Genomic DNA, 21,055 nt, shown 5'->3' on the forward strand with positions numbered 1-21,055 from the left:
AATTGTTTATTGCTTTCCTCTCTTTTTTTAGCTTTGCACAGTAATAGATGGAGCATTATATAGGGCTTCTTGCTGAGATTTGCCAGGTTTAATAGTCAGAGGTAGTGGAGAGAAATACTTGCTTCTAATTTTCAATATGCTTTGCAAAACTGAGGTAGGAAATAAATTGAGAGCAACTACTGTATCATGGTAATTCTGTTCATGAAGTTAGCATAACCTGTCTCATTTAAAGAATCAGTTTAAGATGTGGCAGACCATCTCTTCTGTTCCGGGCTTTCTATATGCAAAATAGAAGTCGTTCTAATAATCAATGCTGAAACAGAAAAGCAGTACCTTTAGAGACAATTTTACAGATTTTAGCATTTGGTAAAGATTTTCTTTTTAATTCTAAAGATTCTTGAAAATTATCAGTAATCAAAATGGATAAAAATGGAGCCAAGCTTGTGTCCTCCATGGGTTTCCCTGCAGATAGAATATTCTCGGTGATTAGTGATCACTTCATTGGCATCAGCTGGTCTGGTCTGTGTTTCACTTTGTGGCTGGAGTGAGGGAAAGTGCTTATTATTGAAATACCATATTCTTGGAGAGAAGCAGTACCAAAGGTATTTGGAGCTTCATACCTGTTTTCCTGAGGTTCTTGGTGTCCTTCACTTTTCTAGCTGTAATAGGTAGGACTGGGAAGGGCCTTAAGGTCCGATGTACCTAATGTGTATTTGTCTGCTTGTTTTAACAATCATTTAACTATCACTTTGCTTTCCTCAGACAGTGGCTGGCCATCCAGAAGTTACGAAGCAAAATAAAGAAGAAAGTGGACAGAAAAGCCAGCAAAGGAAGGAAAATCCGGTGGGTGACAGTTTGTGCCAGAAACCAAAAGTTTGGAGTTTTAGTAGATAAAATCTGACCGCCCTGTGCTTGTGCTGGGTGCACTGGTAGTACTCCTGCCTTTTAAGACCAGGTGTCTTGCTCAGGAGCATCCTCTGGGGAGCCTTACTGTTCTTTGAGCCTAGAGTAAGGGATCAGTTGGATGCAACCTGTGAGCATTGCGCTGACCAAACTCTTGACAAGAGTGTCCGTTGGTCTAAGAAAACCCTGGGTTGAGGTGTTCAAATGTGCCCGAGTGATTTGGGACTGTAACTTTCAGTGAAAACCCATAAACAGCTCTTGTGCAATATATATTTAACTGACTAAAATGTGGATAGCAGCTCTAGGGGATACTACAGAAATACTCAAGTGAGGTAGGTGTCTGTTTCCCACTGACTGGAATTTGATGTCTAATCTTTAAATATTTTTATAAATCACATCACAACTTTATTTAGCTTCACTGCATTTCACATTCTCCCTCCTGGGTCACTAATTTGGGTTGGTCTCTCCCATTGTATTTTTGTTGGAAGAGTTGTCCAGGCTGCAGTGTGGAAAGAGGAGCAGTGTGGAGAGGATGTTTTTTTTTTTTCCCCTTTGCAGAGCAGATACATTAGTCTCCCTGAGTTTAGCGTGACTGCATGATTTGTAGCGGAGGAGGTGTTTGTGGCAGGGAGGCACACTGAAAAGCTGCTCCGCTTCCTGAAAAATCCGCAACATTAACCATCCTTTTGTGAGTAAACTATAAATCGTGAGTTTAGATGGCATCTGATAGAAAGTCAGTGGAGTCAGTCTGGGTCAGGCCTGGCATAGCAATTTTTAAGATAGATGTCATAAGATAATTTATTAAAAGAGGGAAGAGCTACTTTGTTGGCCTGAAAAGCCTATAATTATTGACTATCAATATTCTTTTCTGTCAGCATCACACATAATTGGATATATTCATGATTCAGTCAAAACTACTGACAGCATCACACAACTGAGTCAGACTCGTAAACCTTGAGGAGTAATGGGGCAGTCTCTCCCTGTGCGCAATCTGTGCGCGCCAGCATCCCTGAGAGATCCGCTATCTCCCTGTGTGAGTCTCCTCTTACATCTCGGGTACCTTTTTTTCTTCTCTAAATAAAAGTTGCACTGACCCCTCAGGGAAAATACCAATAAAAGAGAAATGTGTCAGTGGCTGTGTTTTGGATCAACATGCAGTTAAGCTCCAGCATCTTTCCAGAATAGTCCTGTGGATCACTTCTTCTCTGTTCTTCTTTTTCCTTCTCTATAAAATGGGGGCTGCAGTGCTTACCATTTTTTTGTAAAGCTCTTTGAGGTCCTGGAAGGCAAGGTGTCAAATACTGTTTCATTTGTTTCCCTAATTCTTCCTTTTTAATATCTCTAATATTATAGCATGTTTGGATGAAAGGTGCTAATTCATTGTAGTGTCTGAGGATCTCCAAGTGGTTTCAAAAGCAGTGGGCCTTGCAGGGAGGTGAGGACTCGTCCCCTTCACAGATGGGGTAATTGAGGCCCCAAGAGAGGAAGTGAGCTTTTCCCAAAAGTGCACAGCAGAGCTCCAGAACCCAGGTGCCCTGACCTCTGCTCTCCCTCACGAGGACGTGCCTTTGCTTGAGGTAGATGCAGGGGAGTGATGTGTGTACATGGGATTTTTTGTTACTGATTTTTTGTCCTGTGCTGCTGCAGCATGGGATATCTTTCTGTGAATGAAATTAAATACTTTATATCTGCTAGGCTGGGATTTTGAAAGTCCTGATTTTAAAAACATGAGAACAGTTAGTTCTGGCCAAACAAGTAGTCTCTGAGAATTCATGGAAATAGGTAAGTCCCCTTACCAATTTGCAGATTGTCCCTGTACAAACTTTGATCTGTATGAATGCATCAGTTGTTAGTATCTTGTAAGTGACCTTATTTCAGCCTGTAGACACGTTGTTTGGTGCAGTGCTAGCCGTGAGGTGCTGCGTCTGTTCCCTGGCTGGATCCTTACAACCTTAGACCAGGGCAGTTGCTTCCATTATGAGTGACAAAGCCTTGACTGTGCAGAGAGGCCCTTGTGTGAGGGTGAGTGTGTGCTGGGCCTGGAGAGCCAGCCTGAAATATTCTTGTGAGATAAAATTCCCTCCAGGGAAAGTTCTTGCATAGGCAAACAAAGGGACTACAGAGATGACAGAGTGGAAAGGTGATTCTGGGCAAATGCTTATGAATCCTTTTGCCTGCTATTTGTAAGGCTCTAAAAGTAGCAGCAATTTGGATAAAACATTTCAGACGGGTAGCCAGCATGGTAGTATACACCGAAAGCCATTGGTTTGGGATCTTGCACCCTTCGACACAAGGTTTAAAGCCAGCTTCTCATTCTGAGTTTTTCAGTACCCTGTTAAATGGTATATGTCAGGTCCTAGAATATAAGCCATGAAAAGCCACTATAAGTTCCTAGCCCAGTGTGGAAAGCAAGAGGGGGATCCCATACCTGGAGGTGAAGTACAACTTGCATGACCTTGGACATGCCACTTCTCTTCTTGGCACAGGTCTTAGTCCCGTCCCCCTCTTTGCCTGGTTTTACGTGCTCCATTTATAAGTTTTTCAGGGTACAGCTTTCTGGCTATGGGCATGGCTAGCAGAGTGGGGTTTGGATATTCTTTAGGGCCCCTAGATCCCACAAAACAAGTAGGAAGAGTGACAGGAGGCAGATGCTGTGAGGAGGGCTCTGATGCTCCAAGCCTTCTGCTGCCTGCAGTGGGCTCTTTGGGCACGAGCTCCAGAAGGCAGCTGAGACACCAGCTGAAGGGGCAGCTGAACGCACAGAGAGCTCCTCTGTCCCTAGCTTCTCAGGGTTGTCTGTCCGGGATTATGTTTACATACTCTCATGCAGTTCATGGATGCTGTACGTCCTCTTTCTGGCTGTGATAAACAGGGATTTGCTTGTTAGTCAGCTATTCAGTATGTCATATTGTCTGATTACTCTGCTATCCGTGTTACAAGAAAGTAGGAGGAGGGAAGAGAGGAGGAACTGCCACCTGCAACTAGTAAGTCATTAGATACCAGCCACCAGGAAAGCCAGTGCTTTGCATTTCAGAGACTGTTACGTTTCTATTCGAGCAGCAACATTTCCTTTTCATTAATAGTTACTAATGTGCTGCCTGCTTATTTCCTGCATTATTCAGGTATCATGTCCATAGCAAGCTGGTGAGCTTCATGGCACCTATTGACCACTGTACAATGAATGATGATGCCAGGTGAGTAATAGATTAATTATGTTTCTCAAATGGCTTCATGACAGCGTGATATTGACCTGTTCTTCAGTCTGTCGCCCTCTCCATTTCTTCTTATCAGTTAACCATTTGTCACTGGCATCATAGCCTGGGTGTCTTGGTCACATCTGTCCAGGCAGTCTAGCTGAGCTTTCACTCTGTAATTACAGTGACACCAAACGAGAAATTTTCATAAATCTTGATATGTACCTTTTGATTCCTGCTTTAAAATTCCTCTGGTTTTGAATCTTCTGGTTTTATGGAATGATTCTGGAAACAAACTACTAAGGTTAGTGTGTTCTGGTGTAATCCAAAGTTATAAACAATTTGTTTTTTTATCAGAAATTTCAACTGTTTAAAATTCTATTTAGTATGCATTTTCTTAGTTCAGCTAATAACTGGAAAAGTTAAGTCAAGATTCACTCAAGACCTAAACATTGCTTATATTTATTTCTGTTAATAAAGAATTTTCTTAGAAGACTATAATGCCTTAACTTGTAAATTAATAAGGAAATATAGTTGCTAGATAGTTATTCTGTGTATACACCCATATTTCTTCTGTGTTACATTCTTGAACTAAATCTCCATATGATAGGCTTTTCGTGGGAAGGAGGTGATATAATTTTTTCCAATGAATGGATGTGGAAGGCTTGAGAAACATCTTTCCCCTGGGTTGTGAACATGTTTGTGTTTTGTGAAAGAGAGAGAGATGTCATTCCTCTGTTTGGAAAATGCCAACCAAATGCCTGCTGTTCTTAGACTGTTGCCTTTTGGAAAATTGCACAGATTTCTGGGTAAGAGTTCTTCAGTAAGCTGGCACTAAGGCATTTTGCGTCCATAGTAGGACCTGTGCTGTTTCATCATAGGAATGCTCTTTCTCATAGTTTCTTTTCCTTTCTCTCTTTTTTTAAATGGGAAAATTGCTCTAATTTCTGAATATAGGCTAGATCCTCTTGCCACAAAAGGAAATGTGCTGGAAATGTAGGGTGAGAGTTATTCCCCCGGCCATACAAAGTGATCAGTTTTTCCACCCCCATACCTGGATCACAGGAAAAGAGGGACGTACATGTCTTTGGCACTGTGAGGTTAGATATGCATTATTGACTATTTGGATAATCACGAGCATTTTGTTTCTCCAATGCAGGATCTGACCTAGCAGCTATTTGTGCTTCCCAGTAGGAAGGGATCTCCATACTTGTATGGAATTGGGGTCTTTGCTGTTTTGGATCACCCCAAATAAGCCATGGGATGGGATAGGTATACACTCCTATTGCCATCATATCATCCTACAGAAATCCTTCTGGGTCGTGCTGCTCATTCCCCACATCTTTTTGTTTGAGGGTAATTAGCAGGTGGCTGTTTATGCATCAGAAGAACCAGATCATACCATATATATAATAATACACATGACTCCAGTATTTTTCTATCTTAATATTATGCCCGGTTGGCTGGTTATGACTTGTGCTTTGAGAACTTTAAATGAGATAAGGGCGTCTGTCATTTTTTGCATATAATACATACTGCACTGTCCTACGGATTACATAGGCATACAGACTCCTGCTCTATCTAAATGAAAGACAGCTCATGTTCTGTGTCTAGAGGAAGGTGTAAAAAAAAAAAAAAGACAGTGAGACTGATCCTAAGAATGTAGGAATTAACATACTATGTTTGCTCTCCCCGGAGGTGACATTGCCTCCTCGTTCTCAGTCTGCCGCAGTCACCTGTGTTCCAAAATTTGCCTAGAAAATGCATTCTATAAGCTAAAATCCTTCAGCAAATTGATGCAAATGTGGAGTGCGCTTGAAACAGCTGGGAGAGTGGTGTAGTTTTGCACAATAGCCACCTTGGGCCCCAGATGCTCTTTATCTGGCTGCCATCTTCATAACCCTTATTCCCCATACTTCTCCGGAGGCACCTTGACTCCACCATGCACTGCAACGGGTCTGGCCGACCCTCAGAACCTGCTACAGCTAATAGGCCCCTATGTATGTTGTTCTGTGTCGACATAGTTACCGTTGTGGTAGGGACAGTGTTTGACATTTGGTTTACTGAAAATGTCTCCTGGGGGTTTTCTCCACTTAGAGCGGGTTATTACATCGCTTGCATGTTTTACAGATTCTTTGGTGGCAGCAATGTGGCAGCAGCTGCTGCTGCTTATTGTCTGACTGCGGGAACTTATTTCTTACATTAAGTTTATTAGTCACTTTGGAGGCCCGCCATACTTTTTGTTAATGGCATTTAAGCCACTTATCTCCTCATGTTGGTTTAACCTTCTAGAATGAAACTGTCGGTTGACAGTGTTTGCACACCAGCAAGTGTGCCTGAGGGTCATATCCTGTGGACAGCTCTATCCCATTCTGCCAAGATCAGGTTTTCAAGCAAAACTTGGACATGGATGGGGCAGTGCACTAAGAATGAGGATGTGCGGGTCCTGTTTCTAGTTCTGCGGCTTCCAGGATGACCTTGAGCAAGTTGCTCTGTGTTTCTGTCACTCTGATTCCCCTTCTCTGCAAAGGAGAGAATCTGTAATGCTTTGAGATCTTCTGTGGACAAGTGCCCATAAAAATGGTTTATTAATAGTATTATTTTATTTTTTAACATACATAGCAAAGCTTTAATGCAAGACAAGAGACAAATATACAAATACAAGTCTAAGCCTTCCTTACTGTTTGCCAAAACGCCTGCTGGTTACCTGTAACACGAGGGATGTGCCTTACCTTTGCTATTGCAGGCATTACAGTTTTCCTTAAGCAGTTTCTCTGCAGCTGCCTCCCCGCAGGATGTTCTTTGGCATTGTTTAGTCCTAATGTCTAGCTTAATTTTTCCCTTGCTGTAATTTATGCCCATTACTTCTTGTCCTGTTCAGTGTGGGCATTCAGAAATGATTCTTGCTTCCTCTTTGCAGCCACTCTTAGCACGTTTGACCAACCTGGTGGGTATTCTTGCTTTGCACGTGGAGAACCTGCGAGTAATTTAGCTCAACTTTCTTCCTTTCTGCCCCAGATTTGCCCTGTTTGTGTTCATGTCTAGACATAAAACACATTTAAAATACTGGAGTGGCCAGTGTCTGAAAGTTAGGCCTTTTAGGAGTGTTTTAGTTCAACTCCCCCAAAATGCAGATATCTGCTGTAATCAGTGACTTTTTTGAAAAATGTGGTCCCTCTCCAGGGGTCCCTTCACATGCCTATTGAAAATGCCCTTGCATTTGGCATGGGCCACAGCACCTCTCTAGCAACATACAACCGTACTGGACAAGACAAGAAGAACACAACATCTGCATTAAACTGCACGTAAATTAAAAAGAAGGGTCCAAGCCTGTATGCAGGAGAGGGAAGCAGTAATGATAACAGCTTTCCCTTGTGACAGAAGAAGGTAATGTTATTGTTTGCAAGTGAGAATTACTAGATTGAAAATGCAAGTATACACTTTGCATGACCCCCAAATAAATACACATCTGAGCAGTGGGGTACTCCGTGCTGTAGTGTGAGAAATTTTAAAGCAGCAATGAGCTGTATTTAAAAAAAAAAAAAGAAAGAAAAAAAAAGAAAGGAGTTGTAGGAACAGACCTGATAGAACATTCCCCTTGAGTTCTGCCAGTGGCAACAGTGGCAGGTAGGTGCCTGGAAAATGCTAGTAAATACATGTGCATATATCTATGTATGTGTTTGTGCAGATGGGGGCGGGCAGAGGCGGGGACGAGTGGTGGAGGAATTTGGGCTCTTCCTTGACTGCGCCGAGCCCTCGCCCGTGACGAACTACATGAGCCCTTCTGTGCCACAGGAGCAAAAGCAGAAGGGAGTTGTCAGTGACTGTTTTCTCGCTTTGTTTGCTCTAAGTGCTTTGAAAGCATAAATCTCTGTAGCAGTGTAATGCCCAGCTGTTTTCTGTTTATTTAAGTGGCTAATACGGCCTAGGAATAATTTCAAAGGTAGGAGGAAGAATGCGTTTTGGGCAGTGGTCTGGGACTGCTTCGCTTCCTCTGCCGCGGGCTCCCTGTGCAGCGGTGCCCCAGTCTGATGGGGAGGACGATGGCACTGCACAGAGGGGGGTAAATAGCAGTGCGTGCAGCTCAGGTGCTCTAGCAATGAGGCCGTCTAAAGCCCTCCGATAAATGATAGATGTAAGTATTTGGGGCCTGAGTCCCCTGTACATTTAAGCCATCCGACACTACTCTGGGCATGCAGAGAAGCCTTAAAATAGGAGTAGGAACGGCTGGCCTCACTGGAAGGTTCCTGTGCAGCGTTGGCACGGCTGGGGGACGCCTGGACGTTGGGGATTTGGCACATCGAGTTTATCACTCTCTGCTCCTGCTGGCTGGGGAAACAAAGAGCAAACGCATGCGAGAAGCAGCCTGAGCGCTGAATGGAGAAGGGGATGAACAGCGACTCCACGATTGTTTTACAGCCTGAATTTGAGAAAAGAAACATACAAATAAAATAGTGCCTTTGTCAACATCACTGCCACGTTCTTTCTTATTCTTGTGGCTGGTTGGAATAATAGCATTTGTGCAGGCAATTAATCTTCCACTTGCCAGTTTTTCATGCACCCTACGCATGGGCATGGCTGTTTAACCTCGTGCTCACATATATTATGTTGTAATGTGTGGGACACTGGTGGCCTCCAGCTCTTCTCTATTTTAACCCCTCTTTGGTAGTATTTTAAAACATACACTGGAAGGTGATTTTTATGGTTATCCTGGGGTGTATGTTTATGGACTTAAATACATTTATAGTACTCTTGGGCCAAGTTTTTTTTAATCAGTCCAAGGTCATTGCTATGTAAATGGACCTGCGCTGAGACAAGGAACCTGAAGGCAGAAGTTGGAATGTGACTGCGCTACAGTGGTTATCCGGAGGAAAGGAGCTGTCTCAGGCAGGAATTATCCGGGATTAGATCCAGGATTGATCTTTCTCAGATCACGATTCACCTTGGTTTGAGGGTGGCATCATGTGGGTGCCGCTTCTTGGACTTCCCTTGAAATATGCTTTTCCCACCTCTACGGCCGAAGGTACTTTGCTGATCCCCTTGCTCCAGTATCGGAGCGCAGCGTAATCTTTAATGGAACCAGCCTACAGCACCAGCATGTACAACAGGGCTGGGAAGACACCAGTCATCTCTATTTTACACGTAGGGAACAGAGAAGTGAGAGCCCCTATTTCCAAAAGGCATTTCAGCCTAGAAATCCATGGGAGTTGAGAGCCTAGTAGCCAGAGGTGACCCAGCAGGTCTGTGCCAGAGCCGATAGCTGAACCCGGATCTGCTGTGCAGTCTTTCTCTGTTAGCCTAGCTCTAAACAGCCTTAAATTTTTAGGAGATCCGACATCTGTGTGCCCACTGAAAGCTCCTTTGCTAGGTAGGTTTATTTCTTTACGGATAAACCGAGGCTAGAGATTACTGCTGAAAGCCTGCAAATCCATAGACAAGTGAGCATATTTTCATTACACACAGAGCTGCCATATCCGCAGGGCTGGATCTTATAAACAGCCAAGTTTTAGCAAGTACTTTTGGGTGAAGTCTGTGTTTCCAGGAAGATCTATGTGTGGCTTTTGTTTTTGTTGCATTTCTCCGTCAGCTTTGTTATACAGGTCTTCAGATTGCTGCACTGTATCTGCTATGGGCAAATGGCTGCCTCTGTGTTTGTGGAACAGAAACTAAATGCAGACCCTTTAAAAAAAAAGGTATGATATCAAATTACTGCTAACTTCGAGGAAAATCATTTTTTCACCTCAGAAAGTCTGATAACTTGTAGGAGAGACATTCCTTAAGGACACAGACGTTTGGTCCAAACACCTTTATCTCCCACGACGACTCAGGTTATTCTGACAGGTGAAACAAGATTGCACAAATATGCAACAGTGATCTAATCAGCTGGAACAACAGCAATATTTTAACTGGCACTACCTTTTAACAGCATCATTAAGGGCTCTCATTACTCTTTTATTAGAGGCTCACTCTATTTCTTATCAGATTACAGAATGAACATAACTCATGGCACTGATTTGATCTCTTGTTAAAGAGGATTACAGCGTTGCATTAACTTGGATTGACACGGTTTATAATTTGCTGTTGATACACACGCTGGCGGTATCACATGTTTGACCCCCTCCCCACAGCCCCGCTCGGGAAAAGGACACCCATACATCATCATTAAAGATGGCACCCGGTGCAGACATGGGAGGCAAAAGGAGGCTTTTCTGCACTAAAGTCAGGCAGGACAAAAGAGATGTATTCGCACGTGCAAGCTGAAATTCAGAACTGGGATTTATAACTGGGTGAAGGTGGGGCAGAATGTATTGGCTTTTGGATAGGTTGTTACTTATCTCAGCAAGTGGCTTTTCATTCGGATGAGGACTTGCATCAGTTAAAAGCCAAATTCGAGGGAAGAAGATGGCCATAATGGTATTGTGTCAAACCATGCAATATCACCACATACCTTGAGGTACAGAAGCCTTTCCGGGAGCTGAGGGAATTCCTCCTTGCTCTTCTTAGACCTCTAATCATTGTGATTTTGTGTTTGTCACCATTTAGTAAGCCGGTCTCTTCCTTCGGGCAGTATTGATCATACACCGCTAGCTGATGGTATTAGTTTAGCCAGATGACACGTTTGCCTGTAGGGGAAGTTACCTTATTGTCGCGTTCCTGGAGTTTGTAGGAGCACCCTGCTGGGAAGCTGGGCCTTCAAGCTAGGGAGCGCGTGCACGGTGCGGCTCATCCTTCCTGCTCTTGTGTGCTGCCCACGCCTTGTGGGATTTGGTCAGGGGACAGTTCCTCCGCATATATTTTTTTTAGCATGGGGTTGAGTGCTGACCAGATATTTCCAGCACACTGTGCTCTGGCAGTGCTGCGTAAGTGTATATACATAAATATGTATATAAGCAGTCTCTCGACGCTCCCCCGGGTCACAACGCTGCTCTCTACGGTGATTTACGGTGGTACGTTTTGTGCTTGACTTTGGATGTGCACACTCCCGTGGCAGCTGAGCTGGACTCAGGGCAAGAACCACTGCCCGAAATCCCATAGCCAAGTGCAAGAAACTAAGCCAGTGATTCCGGCAGTCCCTTGGGCCCCAGGTCATGCTTGGTAAAAGAGCATCCAGCTCGCTCTCCTCGCGCCTAGAGCGGGTTGGCTGTTCTCGCACAAGCAGGCCAGTGCCTGCTGGGAAGCTGAATTAAGACACAGATTATCCAGCTGCCAGCGAGGTTTGGATTAGAACATTTCCCTCGGATTCAGCCAGGACGTTGGGTATTTTCCTGATCAGCGTTCTAGCTCTTGGACTTAGTGCCGTTGCTTTGTCACAGTGTGTCTTACTGCAAGCAGAGGGGGGTACGTAGAAGGAAATCCTGGTATTAAAGGATTAATTTTCTTATATGACATAAGAGTTTAACATTAAAAAAAATAATAAAAAAAGTTGGTGAGATACCAGCCTTTAACTTAGCTCACTTTGTGCTTCAGGTATTAAAACACCACGAAACTAGATTAATGGAGGAATTTGGGCTCTGGGATTGTCAATCCAGTACCGCTTACCAAGACGGAAGTTGCTAAAAGAAAACAAAGTGCTGCTTTCTGGAACAACTGAACGAGCAGCTGCTGCATTATGCAGACCCAAACCTCCAGGACCTATGAGGAGGATTCTTCTAGGTCTGTACAGACACAGCCTGGAGGAAAGCGTGGCCTGCTCTGTTTTGTGAAACACGGGTTTAACGCCAGCGTGCGGGGGAGTCCGTTGAGTGCAGTGCCCCAAGGTTTAGAGAAAAGAGGTGTTTTGGGCACGAGGTGCAGGTGAGAGGGCAAGCTGCCCACTTGGCTCTGTGGTTTTGGGAGAAGAGCTCCTTGGTGCGACAGAGACCTTCTCTGGGTCTCTCCCGGGAGCCGTGTGGACCTTCTTGGGGAGGCCTGTGTGCAGGGTGCGCACCCTGGGCTGGCTCCTTCACGGCTCCTGGCAGAGCCTGGACGTGTTGTCTTGTGAAACCAAACCTGTTTGGCGTGGTTGATTCCCCCCTCCGACCTTTCACTTAGCCTTAAAGTCAGTTCCTGTAGATGCAGTTAAGTATCCCATGGCTTTTAACCGTCGTTGGTAGGAGGCTGGTATTTGAAGGAGGTTTCGTATGCTTTGAAGCTGGCAGTCGTGAAGTGGTATATGTGACCCTGGCTCGTGCCAGTGGGCTAAGTCATCGCATCCCAACGTTGGATGTTTGACGTCCCTAGTAAGGAGACGGACGCTTCTGTTATGGAAATTTCCTTTTTAAAGGGGAAAAAAAATAACCTGTTAAGAGCTGTGAGATGATTTGTCGTTCCTTCTTTGTGAGACAATTTGTCTTCTCCTGCATCAAATCTGTTATAAAACAGTCAAGCTGTGAAAGAGGGAAATCATCCTAGGAAGATGGGACGTTAAGGTACACAAAGAATGTTCCCCTCCTTGCGTGTGCGTGCATGTGTGCACAGGGCGCCTGCACGCACAGCGGTACAGTGCCTGCTCTGCTCAAATATCCATTTTAAAGCAGAGACTGAGAAGGCAACATTTTATGAATTTTATAGGGAAAATTGGTGATTAAAGCTGCCAGAAAGCGTGCCAGTGGAGCATGCTGGAGTTTTGTCAGCCTCCCTGTGTTTAGCTGCTTCTCCAGCCACTTCTTCACGTCTTTTATGCTCCCACCGGTTTTGCTTGTGGAGGTGATGCTTATCTAGTGGTTTGTGCTGTAAAAGCTCGTATGAAAATGTGAAAGGTGCGGAGACCAGAATGAGGATGAAAGAGGTGTCCTCACTGTTCCGTGTGTCTGCTGTCCTCCCACCCCAGCACCGGATCCATCCTCACAAAATGCGCAGAGTCCCTTTGTTTAGGGCAAGAACCAGCTCTCTGAAATATTTATAAATCTTGTGCCTGATCTCATGAGACAAACCAGAGGTCACATGTCACCTTTCGTAATTTAAAGCTGTGGGGCTAAAAGCATTTGCACAGACTTGAAGGACCCGATCCTGACCTGCCTGAGAAAGAGGGAATTGAAGCGGACCTTTCTGCATCTCCTTCGAGCGCTGGGCATGGCGATGAGAGCCGTCTGGCCGGGTAATTTATAGCCGGAGTTGTGCGCTCCGCTTTTGTGGCCGTGGCGGGGAAGCGAGTGAGACAGTGCCACCTCGCGGGGCTGCCTCCCGCCGGGAGCCGCGCGGCCGCGGCCGGGCACGGAGAAGCGCTTTGCTCTGTACTTCAGGCCCTTGCTTGAAAAGGCACGGGTGTTTTAATTCTGCTTTGATGATTGCTGCTGCTTGTTTCGCTGTGCACCGTCAACCGTAGCATGGATTTGTCGCTGCGAAAATATCGGTGTGGGAAATGCGTGTTAGAAGGTGCGTGAATACGGAGTCAAATCCCACACTGCAAATGCCGATAGAGGGTAAAGCCTTTTACTAGAAATTGAGAAACGAAGGACTCCAGTTTATTTCATCTTCCTGGTTACCTACCCTACTTACTAGGGACCCGGTGATCTGAATTTTGCACTGGTGGATAAAAGATTTCTTAGGGTACAGACAGAAAGTTTTCCAAGAAAATTATCAGCCATCTGTTCCGCGGCCAGCTTCTCTTTTATTCAGGGCTATGTGTTTTCTGTCTTCCCTTTCTTAGTGGGTGTTCATGATGTACCTTTCTCCAATTTTTGTGAATTAAAAATTCTTGTTCCCAATGGAGGACGTCACTAGGAATGGGGCAGGTGTAGTTATTTCAGTACTGCTTGGGGCCTATTCTAAATTATCCCTTTTTTTTCTTTTGTCCTGGAGAAGAGAGGAAGGAAAAGGTACATGGGAAAAGGTAGAGAAATTTGTTGGAGGGTATTTTTATAACAACATAGCACAGTAGTTACTCATGCAGTATTGCTGTATTAATAGCACTCTGAAAAAAGCCCCGCTAGAAACTGAATTTCCCTCCTTAACATTATTCTTCTACTAGTATACAGAACTGTATTTTTGAAAAAAGAAATAACACAACTATAGTTATACAAAATAGTACAGTGTTAGCTGTTCTCCCCTCCCATGTGTGTATATGTGTTTGTTTTCCCCTTTGTATATTTGGTGGAAGAGTGCTACTGTAGATGGGGAAAGTAGATTCCTGGGGAACTGTTAACAGTTTTTATGATTTATATATTGATGGTTTATATATTTATCAAGTGTGCTTTTGCTATTGCTGTTCACTCAGGGCACTCCTGCACTCTGTGTTTACTTGCTCTCTGTGGAAAAGGTTTCGCCTGCAAAACGTGCGTAGCAGCAGGATGTGGGATTTGGAGGGTGATGAAGCCCACTGGCACGAAGCTCCTGGGTGCCGGTGGGGGCCCGTGCGCCTGGGCAGAGCCCTCCTGGTGTCTCCAGCCCCTCTGCTCCTTGGAGTGAGCTCGGAAGAAATGCATAAATAATTAAGCCAAGGTACTTACACACACATGTTTTATGGCAAATGGCTGTGTGGTTCGTGATCATTTTTTCCAGAAACAGGTTTTATGATAATATAGTAAAAATATTAAATTAGAAAATGCCTCACTAAGGGTGATAAAACCTTACTACAGTGGAAATAGGTAATTATCCCCTCTACAGCCTAAATGACAGTTTAAAAGAAATAAAAATGTTAGTGCTCATTACTTGCTTTTGTAGGTTGCAATAAAGGGTAAGTTAAATTTTAATTCAAGGAAGACCCCTGTATCGACCTGCTCCTTCCGCACTCTACCTCAGGTGTAAGTACTGTTAATTACTCAGCATAGGTTATTCCTCAGCTCGCTGCTGATAGCAGAACCCCTTTGTGCTAAAGTCACCTTCCGTTCGTGTGGCGGGAGCAGGCTGGCGGTGGGGTGGGTTGTCTCAACTCAGTGGCTCAAGTCTGACATTTAATATATGTGGGTGGAGGGGAGAAATTTTATGTTTTTAACCAAAATCCAAGTTCATTATGCATAGCCTTAAGGGGGCTGAAAGTATTAAAATCCACACTTACCCTAGTGAATTGAAACAGAGACAAGGTTAAACCTGGAGGATTGATGAGTTTTACTCTCTGCATGGTTAAATCCTGCTGAGGGGAGATGCTGTAGAGAAGAAAGGCAGCCTGGATGATGATAAGGGGGGAAAAAAAGGTTGTGGGTTTTTTGGGGAGGGGTTGGCAGAGTAAAATATTTCTTATGTTTTGGGATTGGAGGAGGAGTTACCCATTTCCCTTCTCCCGACACTCTGCCAGAGCGTCCACCCGCGCTGAATTATCTTGGAGCACCTGAAGCTGTTCTCGGAGCAGGCTGCGGTACGCGTTGCACCCCGTGTTTCCAGACAGCCCCGTTTGAATTCCGGCTTCGACGGAGAATGCCGGTGGCTGGGCTGGGCGTCGCGGGGCCTCCCTGCATGCGGCTGCGGGTGCAAGGTTTGGCCCCGCTTCGCACCTTTGAAACCTGGGAATGCGCATGTCCGTCTGTGATGGCCAGCAACATTTCCCAGCCAGGGCAGTCAGATTCTTACTTCATCTGGGCCCTGCTTGCTTGAAAAATAACTGTTTATTTAAAGTTGGTAGGACTGGAGCAAATTCAGCACTGATCCCTGAACTCTTGTACCCATTAGAAAACTGTTGAAAACCAAAAATGAAGACAGTAACCTTAGAAGACCAGTTCTCCACCAGTGGGAAAAGGCCAAGGCAGCCTGCAAAGAAACAAACATTACTTTTGCCTTGTGCCTGCTCACCGGGAAAACGTAGGAACTCTTGTTTTTGTAGGGTTGCCCAGAATGCACCATTGCATTTGAACTTCTGTACATTATTTGGGACTGTAAGAAAGAAAAATAAAGGTATAAAAGGGGAAAGGGATATGCAGTGTAGAGAAACTGCAGTCTCCTTTAAAAAAAAGATAACAAGATTTTGGCCTAAAATAGCATAGTCTTACCTAGTCATGGTGGCAGGGAGGAGAGCTCAGGGCATGCATGTGTGTGTGTGTGTATACGTGTTTTTGTGTTCAGGAAACTGCAGAGTCCCTGGAATTGAAATTCCAGGGAGACACAGAGTGCTTGCAAGGAGCCACCGGCCTTTTTTGTCTCTTGCGGGCCAGGATGTCCGGGCAGGCCACAGCTGCGGGGCCGAGCGCGGGGCCGTGCAGCGAGGCAGCAGCGAGGCAGCTTGTTGCTTGCGTTGCTTTTTATACTGGAGCACGATGGCTCCCAACCAGCGCTCGCTCCCTTGAGCCGTTCTCACTTACAGAGTGATTTGCAGCAAAGACGTTATGGTTTTAGCCATTTGAAGATCCTCGTGCTGTATTAAAAAGCTGCTCTCCTCTCCTCTCATCCCAGGGAAGGGGTTGGGAATCCAGACCCAGTCTAGCCAGCGGGATCTCTGCTTTCTGCTTCCAAGCTGGTGACCACAATAACGCCAGGGCAGAGCCGTGGGGCGTGGAGGAAGAGGGAAGCCCCGTGGGCAGTCGCAGAATTGGCACTTGGTTCTTACCGTGTCTCTGCCCATGAGTCCCTCTGCGCTGGAGATGGTGCCTGGGAGCAAGGCCCCTTTGGATCCTGCAAAATGCCTTTGCAAAATAAAAACAGTTTCTGTTGCTCGCTGGCACCAGGGTTTGGAAGAGGAGAACGAGCTCGCGTGAAATGGTGTTTAGGTTTGCTGTACAAAGCTGCGTGAGAGCACAGAGGGAGGAGGAAGCGTGCGGAGACGGTGGTGTTCCCTAGCAAAACGCGGAGGCTCGCGAATGGAGGCTGGTTGTGCGAACCGCGTGCTATCTAATAGCTGAGAAGGGGACTTGCCTGGTTAATGATGTCTTTGCTGCCTGTGCCCGGTGTGTGTATTAAAAAACCTGTGGGAGCTGCGCAGACTAGAGGCTTCCTTTCAAGCGCTGAGCTGGGGGAACAGCAGCATCCCTAAGGTGGAAGAGAAAATGGAAACAACCTCGAGAAAGAGGAGCAGCAAGCTCCTGCTGGCTGAGCTGGAAGAGTTCTCCTTTTGCGGACACGCTTTCCTCTGGCACAACAGTAAATGGGCTGGAGTCAGTGCATGTAGCTGTCAACTTAATGAGGCCTTGGCTGGCTCCCACTACAGCCTGTGTGGGTTGGAAAACCAGCAAAGTGGGTGCATTTGGTATTATAATTTATCTTGCTTAGGTTGTTTTCCTCAATGTGATTAGTCACCCTCGGTATTTAAAATGAGGCGTGTAGTGGCGTTTCGTTAAAAGTCTCCAAGCCGTCAGCCTTTCAGCTTTCTCTGACATGAGCAAACCACGAGTGTTTGTCAGCTTTGCCCACCTGAGTGTGAAATGATGTTCTATCAAAACACCGGTTTCAGCATTTCCCTCTCTGCTCCCGACACGTGAACCCTGCTGCGGACAGGAGCCGCCGCGCTCTGCCCAGGAATTGCACTGAGATTGCAGCACAAGTGGAAACATTTGCTCAGTGTAATGATGGGGTCTGAGTCCAGCCAGCAAAGCAAGGCTGGAGGGCTGTGACTGCCGGCGCACCAAATAGCATCGCTCTGCATTTTCCTTCCAGCGAACCGATGGAGTCTTAAAGTCGCGTCGTCCTTTTTGTCGCTACTGCAGCTCGCTTTTTGCCATCTGATTTCTCAGTTGAAACAGCAAACGCGAGTTAGGTTTATCAGTTAATAGTCAGGAAGGCTGGAAATGCTGCAGGCTTGGGCAAGGCATTTCTCTCGCTCCTTTTTTTTCCTGCATGGTGGAGATAATGATTTCTAAAGCGCTGTCTGCAGCACAGGGAAACGGGAAGGTGTTTGCACCCTGGCAGGAGAGTTGGGGTTTTCTTCTCCGACTGGCTCATTGGCATTTCTGTGCTGCAGAGAGAGAGCAGGGCGCGTGCAGCGCTGCTGTGTCCCTTGCCGCCGGAGATGGGTTAGTGCCAAAGCCACCTCGGGGGCTGAGTCTGCACGCTTAGAGCAGTGGTTTCTCTCCTACCTGTCACTGCAGCGCGTTGTCACCAGAGGAAGCTGGACCTCCTACAACACCGGCCTCTGCCTGTTGTTTATGGCTAAACAGCTGTAGTTTCTCACCGGGTCCTGAACGTCTCCACTTTGGCCTTGTTTTGCCTCTCGCTCCGGCTGCGGGCCGGAACCCCGGGGAGCCTGGGCAGGCCGCCGGGCACTGCCTCCCTCCGCTGCTCTCCCGCTGTTTGCTTTGGGGACAGACGCTGTTTGTGCCTGAGCCCCGTGTTTTTGGGCACCCAATTCAGGTGCCGTTTACAACACTGGCCCTGCTGTCCTGCTCTCCAGAGCGCGGGGTAGCAGCAGCTTTTCAACTATCGCTTCTGTTCTGGTTTTGCTTTTGTGTTAAACTTGCATAAACTGCATGCACGCTCTTGGTGTAACGCAGAAACTCCGGTTACTGTTTCACGGTGTACGTTGTGCCGAGCTTTACGCATAGCCGTAGCGACGACCGTTTTGTTGGGCAAGGAGACAGCGTCTCTCGCCGCAAAACAGCCATTGCCGCATTCACTCTTTGAGTACAGATCCCTTTTCTGGGGGTGGAGCAGCTGAGGGGTTAATAGGTTTATGAACTAATTTAAGAAATGAAGCCCCGTGAATGGGAACGTTTCTGTGCAGGGGTCTGTGCTCCTGCGCTGTTAGAACTGACACTTTGTGCCTGGCCTTTTTGCTGTTATTGTTAAAAACTTGAAAGTTCCTTCTTTCGCAGAGGTTGACAGGTAACTTTCTCCAATGGAAGTGTCGGATCAAGGTAGATGTTTTTCTAAACAGTTGCTGTCTTCTATTGATTTCTATAGAAAGGCATTAAAACAGCCCCGAGCTGGAATGGTCCCGCTTGAGACCTGTTGTGGTCTTAATTGAGGTAGTAGCCAAAATCGTAGCTTCTCTGTCAGGTCTGAATTTCAGCCTTTGAATGTGTCTTTCGTTCACTCTCAAGTGCTGGGAAACAGGCTCTTTTCTCCTCCTGCTCCCAAGAAATCCGGACAGTTTTCCTGGCCTGGCTTTTGCGGTGGGTGCTGGCACTGGCAAACTGCTAAAACACAGGTCCGCAGATAATTTCCATTATTGTGCTAATAGCAGGTTGTTAGCCTACTCCGGAGGAAAAAAAATCCCTTCCCAGTATAAACAATATTCTGCTCTGTGTGTGTGTGTGTGTGTGTGTGTGTGTGTGTGTGTTGTCTTTTTACAATAGGCTGCTAAAAGCCTTGGTTGGTTTGGAAAGTGTATATAAAGAAAATAAAAATAATGCTCTCCCAAATGCTTTTTCCTTGATTTCCAGAATTACATGATTTATAAAAATGCTTTCTCCTTTCCTCCATCTCTCTTCTCAGGTTACTTTGGTTTTAAAATTAAAAATAAATAAATAACACCAACCTACTTTTTTTTTTTTTAAGAGAAACTTGCTCCTCTTATCAGAATTGCTGCATACATGATATTAATTGGAATCTTGTTGCTGGGTCATTTTCATTGTTTTTCAAGTACCGTCAAGTCCAAGAAAATGTATGAAAACTAAATTATAGTCCCACGTAGACTGTCTGATTGAATCCTTCTTATGGCTCTGCGGTCTCATACATCCTATTAAAATATTCAATCTTGTTTTCTTACTTGAAGAGCCTGTCTGTAAAGGGCAAACTTATAGAAAACCTCATTCTCTAGAGATATGGTATCCAGCCACACTGAAATATTTACATATTTCTGTACTGCATGTGATTGGTCTTATGCAAGTTCTCCCCTTTGCTTGTATTTATTAATAAAGATTGTTGAATGCATTTTTAATTATACAAGGCCTTTTCATTTTAAGGAGCGGCTGGTTTTGCTGCCTGCCTCTTGCTTCCAATTTGACCTTGAAAACTAACTTTTCTCCCTCCTCCTTCCTCTTTTCCCCAGGACAGAGCTTTATCGTTCGCTGTTTGGAAAAATCACGCACCCTGAAGAGCCTGAGCAGAATTAGCGCCTGGCCAAGGCGCAGCGGGGGCAGCTCCTCGCATCGGACCCCGCGCGCGCTGCTGCGGCGTGTCCCCTACTTTGACGTCTTTTGTGCTCGGTGGCAGCAGGCAGCCCTGCCCTCCTGCGGTCGCTTCGTGCTGCCCGAGACCCCCAGAGCGAGGTCCCTCCGGTGGTGGCTTGCTCCTCAGCGGGCCTGAGGACCCCCCAGTGGGGTTACCGCGTGCAGAGGCACCTTAGCACGCGTCTTCCTAAGGTCGGAGGAGCAGCGCGGTGTTGCCTGCTGCATCGGGCTCTCCTGTTGGGGATTCATCTGTTGCACACAGAGTCCCGTTAAAACGTACAGCGTCAAAATGCGGCGTGGGGGACAGACATCTAGCATGCCTGAGCGCCCTCCTCGCCCGCGCTCGGGGAGCTCTGCTTCATCCCAAAGGCAATCCGTTTCCAACGCTGCTTTTCCCATTCCTGGCCTTGATTTAGCAATCTGCTCGGCACAGGTGCGTTGTTCTGCTGGGTGGCCCCGTTCAGCCCAGCAGGGACCTCCAGCCCCCCGCTCTGCTCACCCAGCTTTGAATTAAACCTTTAGAGTTTTTTATTTGTGGGATTGGTGAGGGTTTTTGAAGCGTGTAGTTCTGTTCATTGACTGCGTATCTGGGATGCGTGACTTTTATTCTCACTGAGTCCAGAGGATTTAAATGTCATTTACATAATTAACATGGCCTTAAAACACAGAAAAGGTGCTCGCCCTTCGAGCCAGCCAGACCTCCCCGTTCACGCTCCAGTTTCTGAAGCAGCGCTCGCTGCTCACATGGACTTTGCTGACTGGTGATGAGCATGACGCAGGACACGTCTGGGGCTGTTCCTGCAATTAGAAGATATTGGTGAATTTTCAGTCTGGCATTGATCCTGCACACTTAATTATTTCTGTTGATCATGACTCTGAGCCATCCTGCCTTCGCCATCTCCATGACACACTTCTGAAAGCCGCTAGCACGAGTGTAGCGCTGGCCGGCGGAGATGGCGCACTTGGGGGTTTCTGTGGGGTTTCTGTTCCAAAGGTCAGAAGCTGGAA

General features: G+C 46.0%; 1 protein-coding gene across 1 annotated transcript in view; it reads left to right on the forward strand.

Annotated features, from left to right (window-relative positions):
• AATF (apoptosis antagonizing transcription factor) overlaps positions 1 to 21,055 on the forward strand; it is a 57,191-nt gene that overhangs the window by 35,957 nt on the left and 179 nt on the right. The window contains exons 10-12 of the mRNA XM_067309729.1: positions 763 to 843; positions 4,026 to 4,097; positions 19,927 to 21,055. The exon at positions 19,927 to 21,055 is cut by the window's right edge and continues 179 nt beyond it. Of these exons, the coding sequence (XP_067165830.1) occupies positions 763 to 843; positions 4,026 to 4,097; positions 19,927 to 19,990 (217 nt within the window). The 3' untranslated portion in view covers positions 19,991 to 21,055. The remainder of the gene's footprint in view (positions 1 to 762; positions 844 to 4,025; positions 4,098 to 19,926) is intronic.

This window comes from Apteryx mantelli, chromosome 22, assembly GCF_036417845.1.
Source record: "Apteryx mantelli isolate bAptMan1 chromosome 22, bAptMan1.hap1, whole genome shotgun sequence".
Lineage (NCBI taxonomy): Eukaryota > Metazoa > Chordata > Aves > Apterygiformes > Apterygidae > Apteryx > Apteryx mantelli.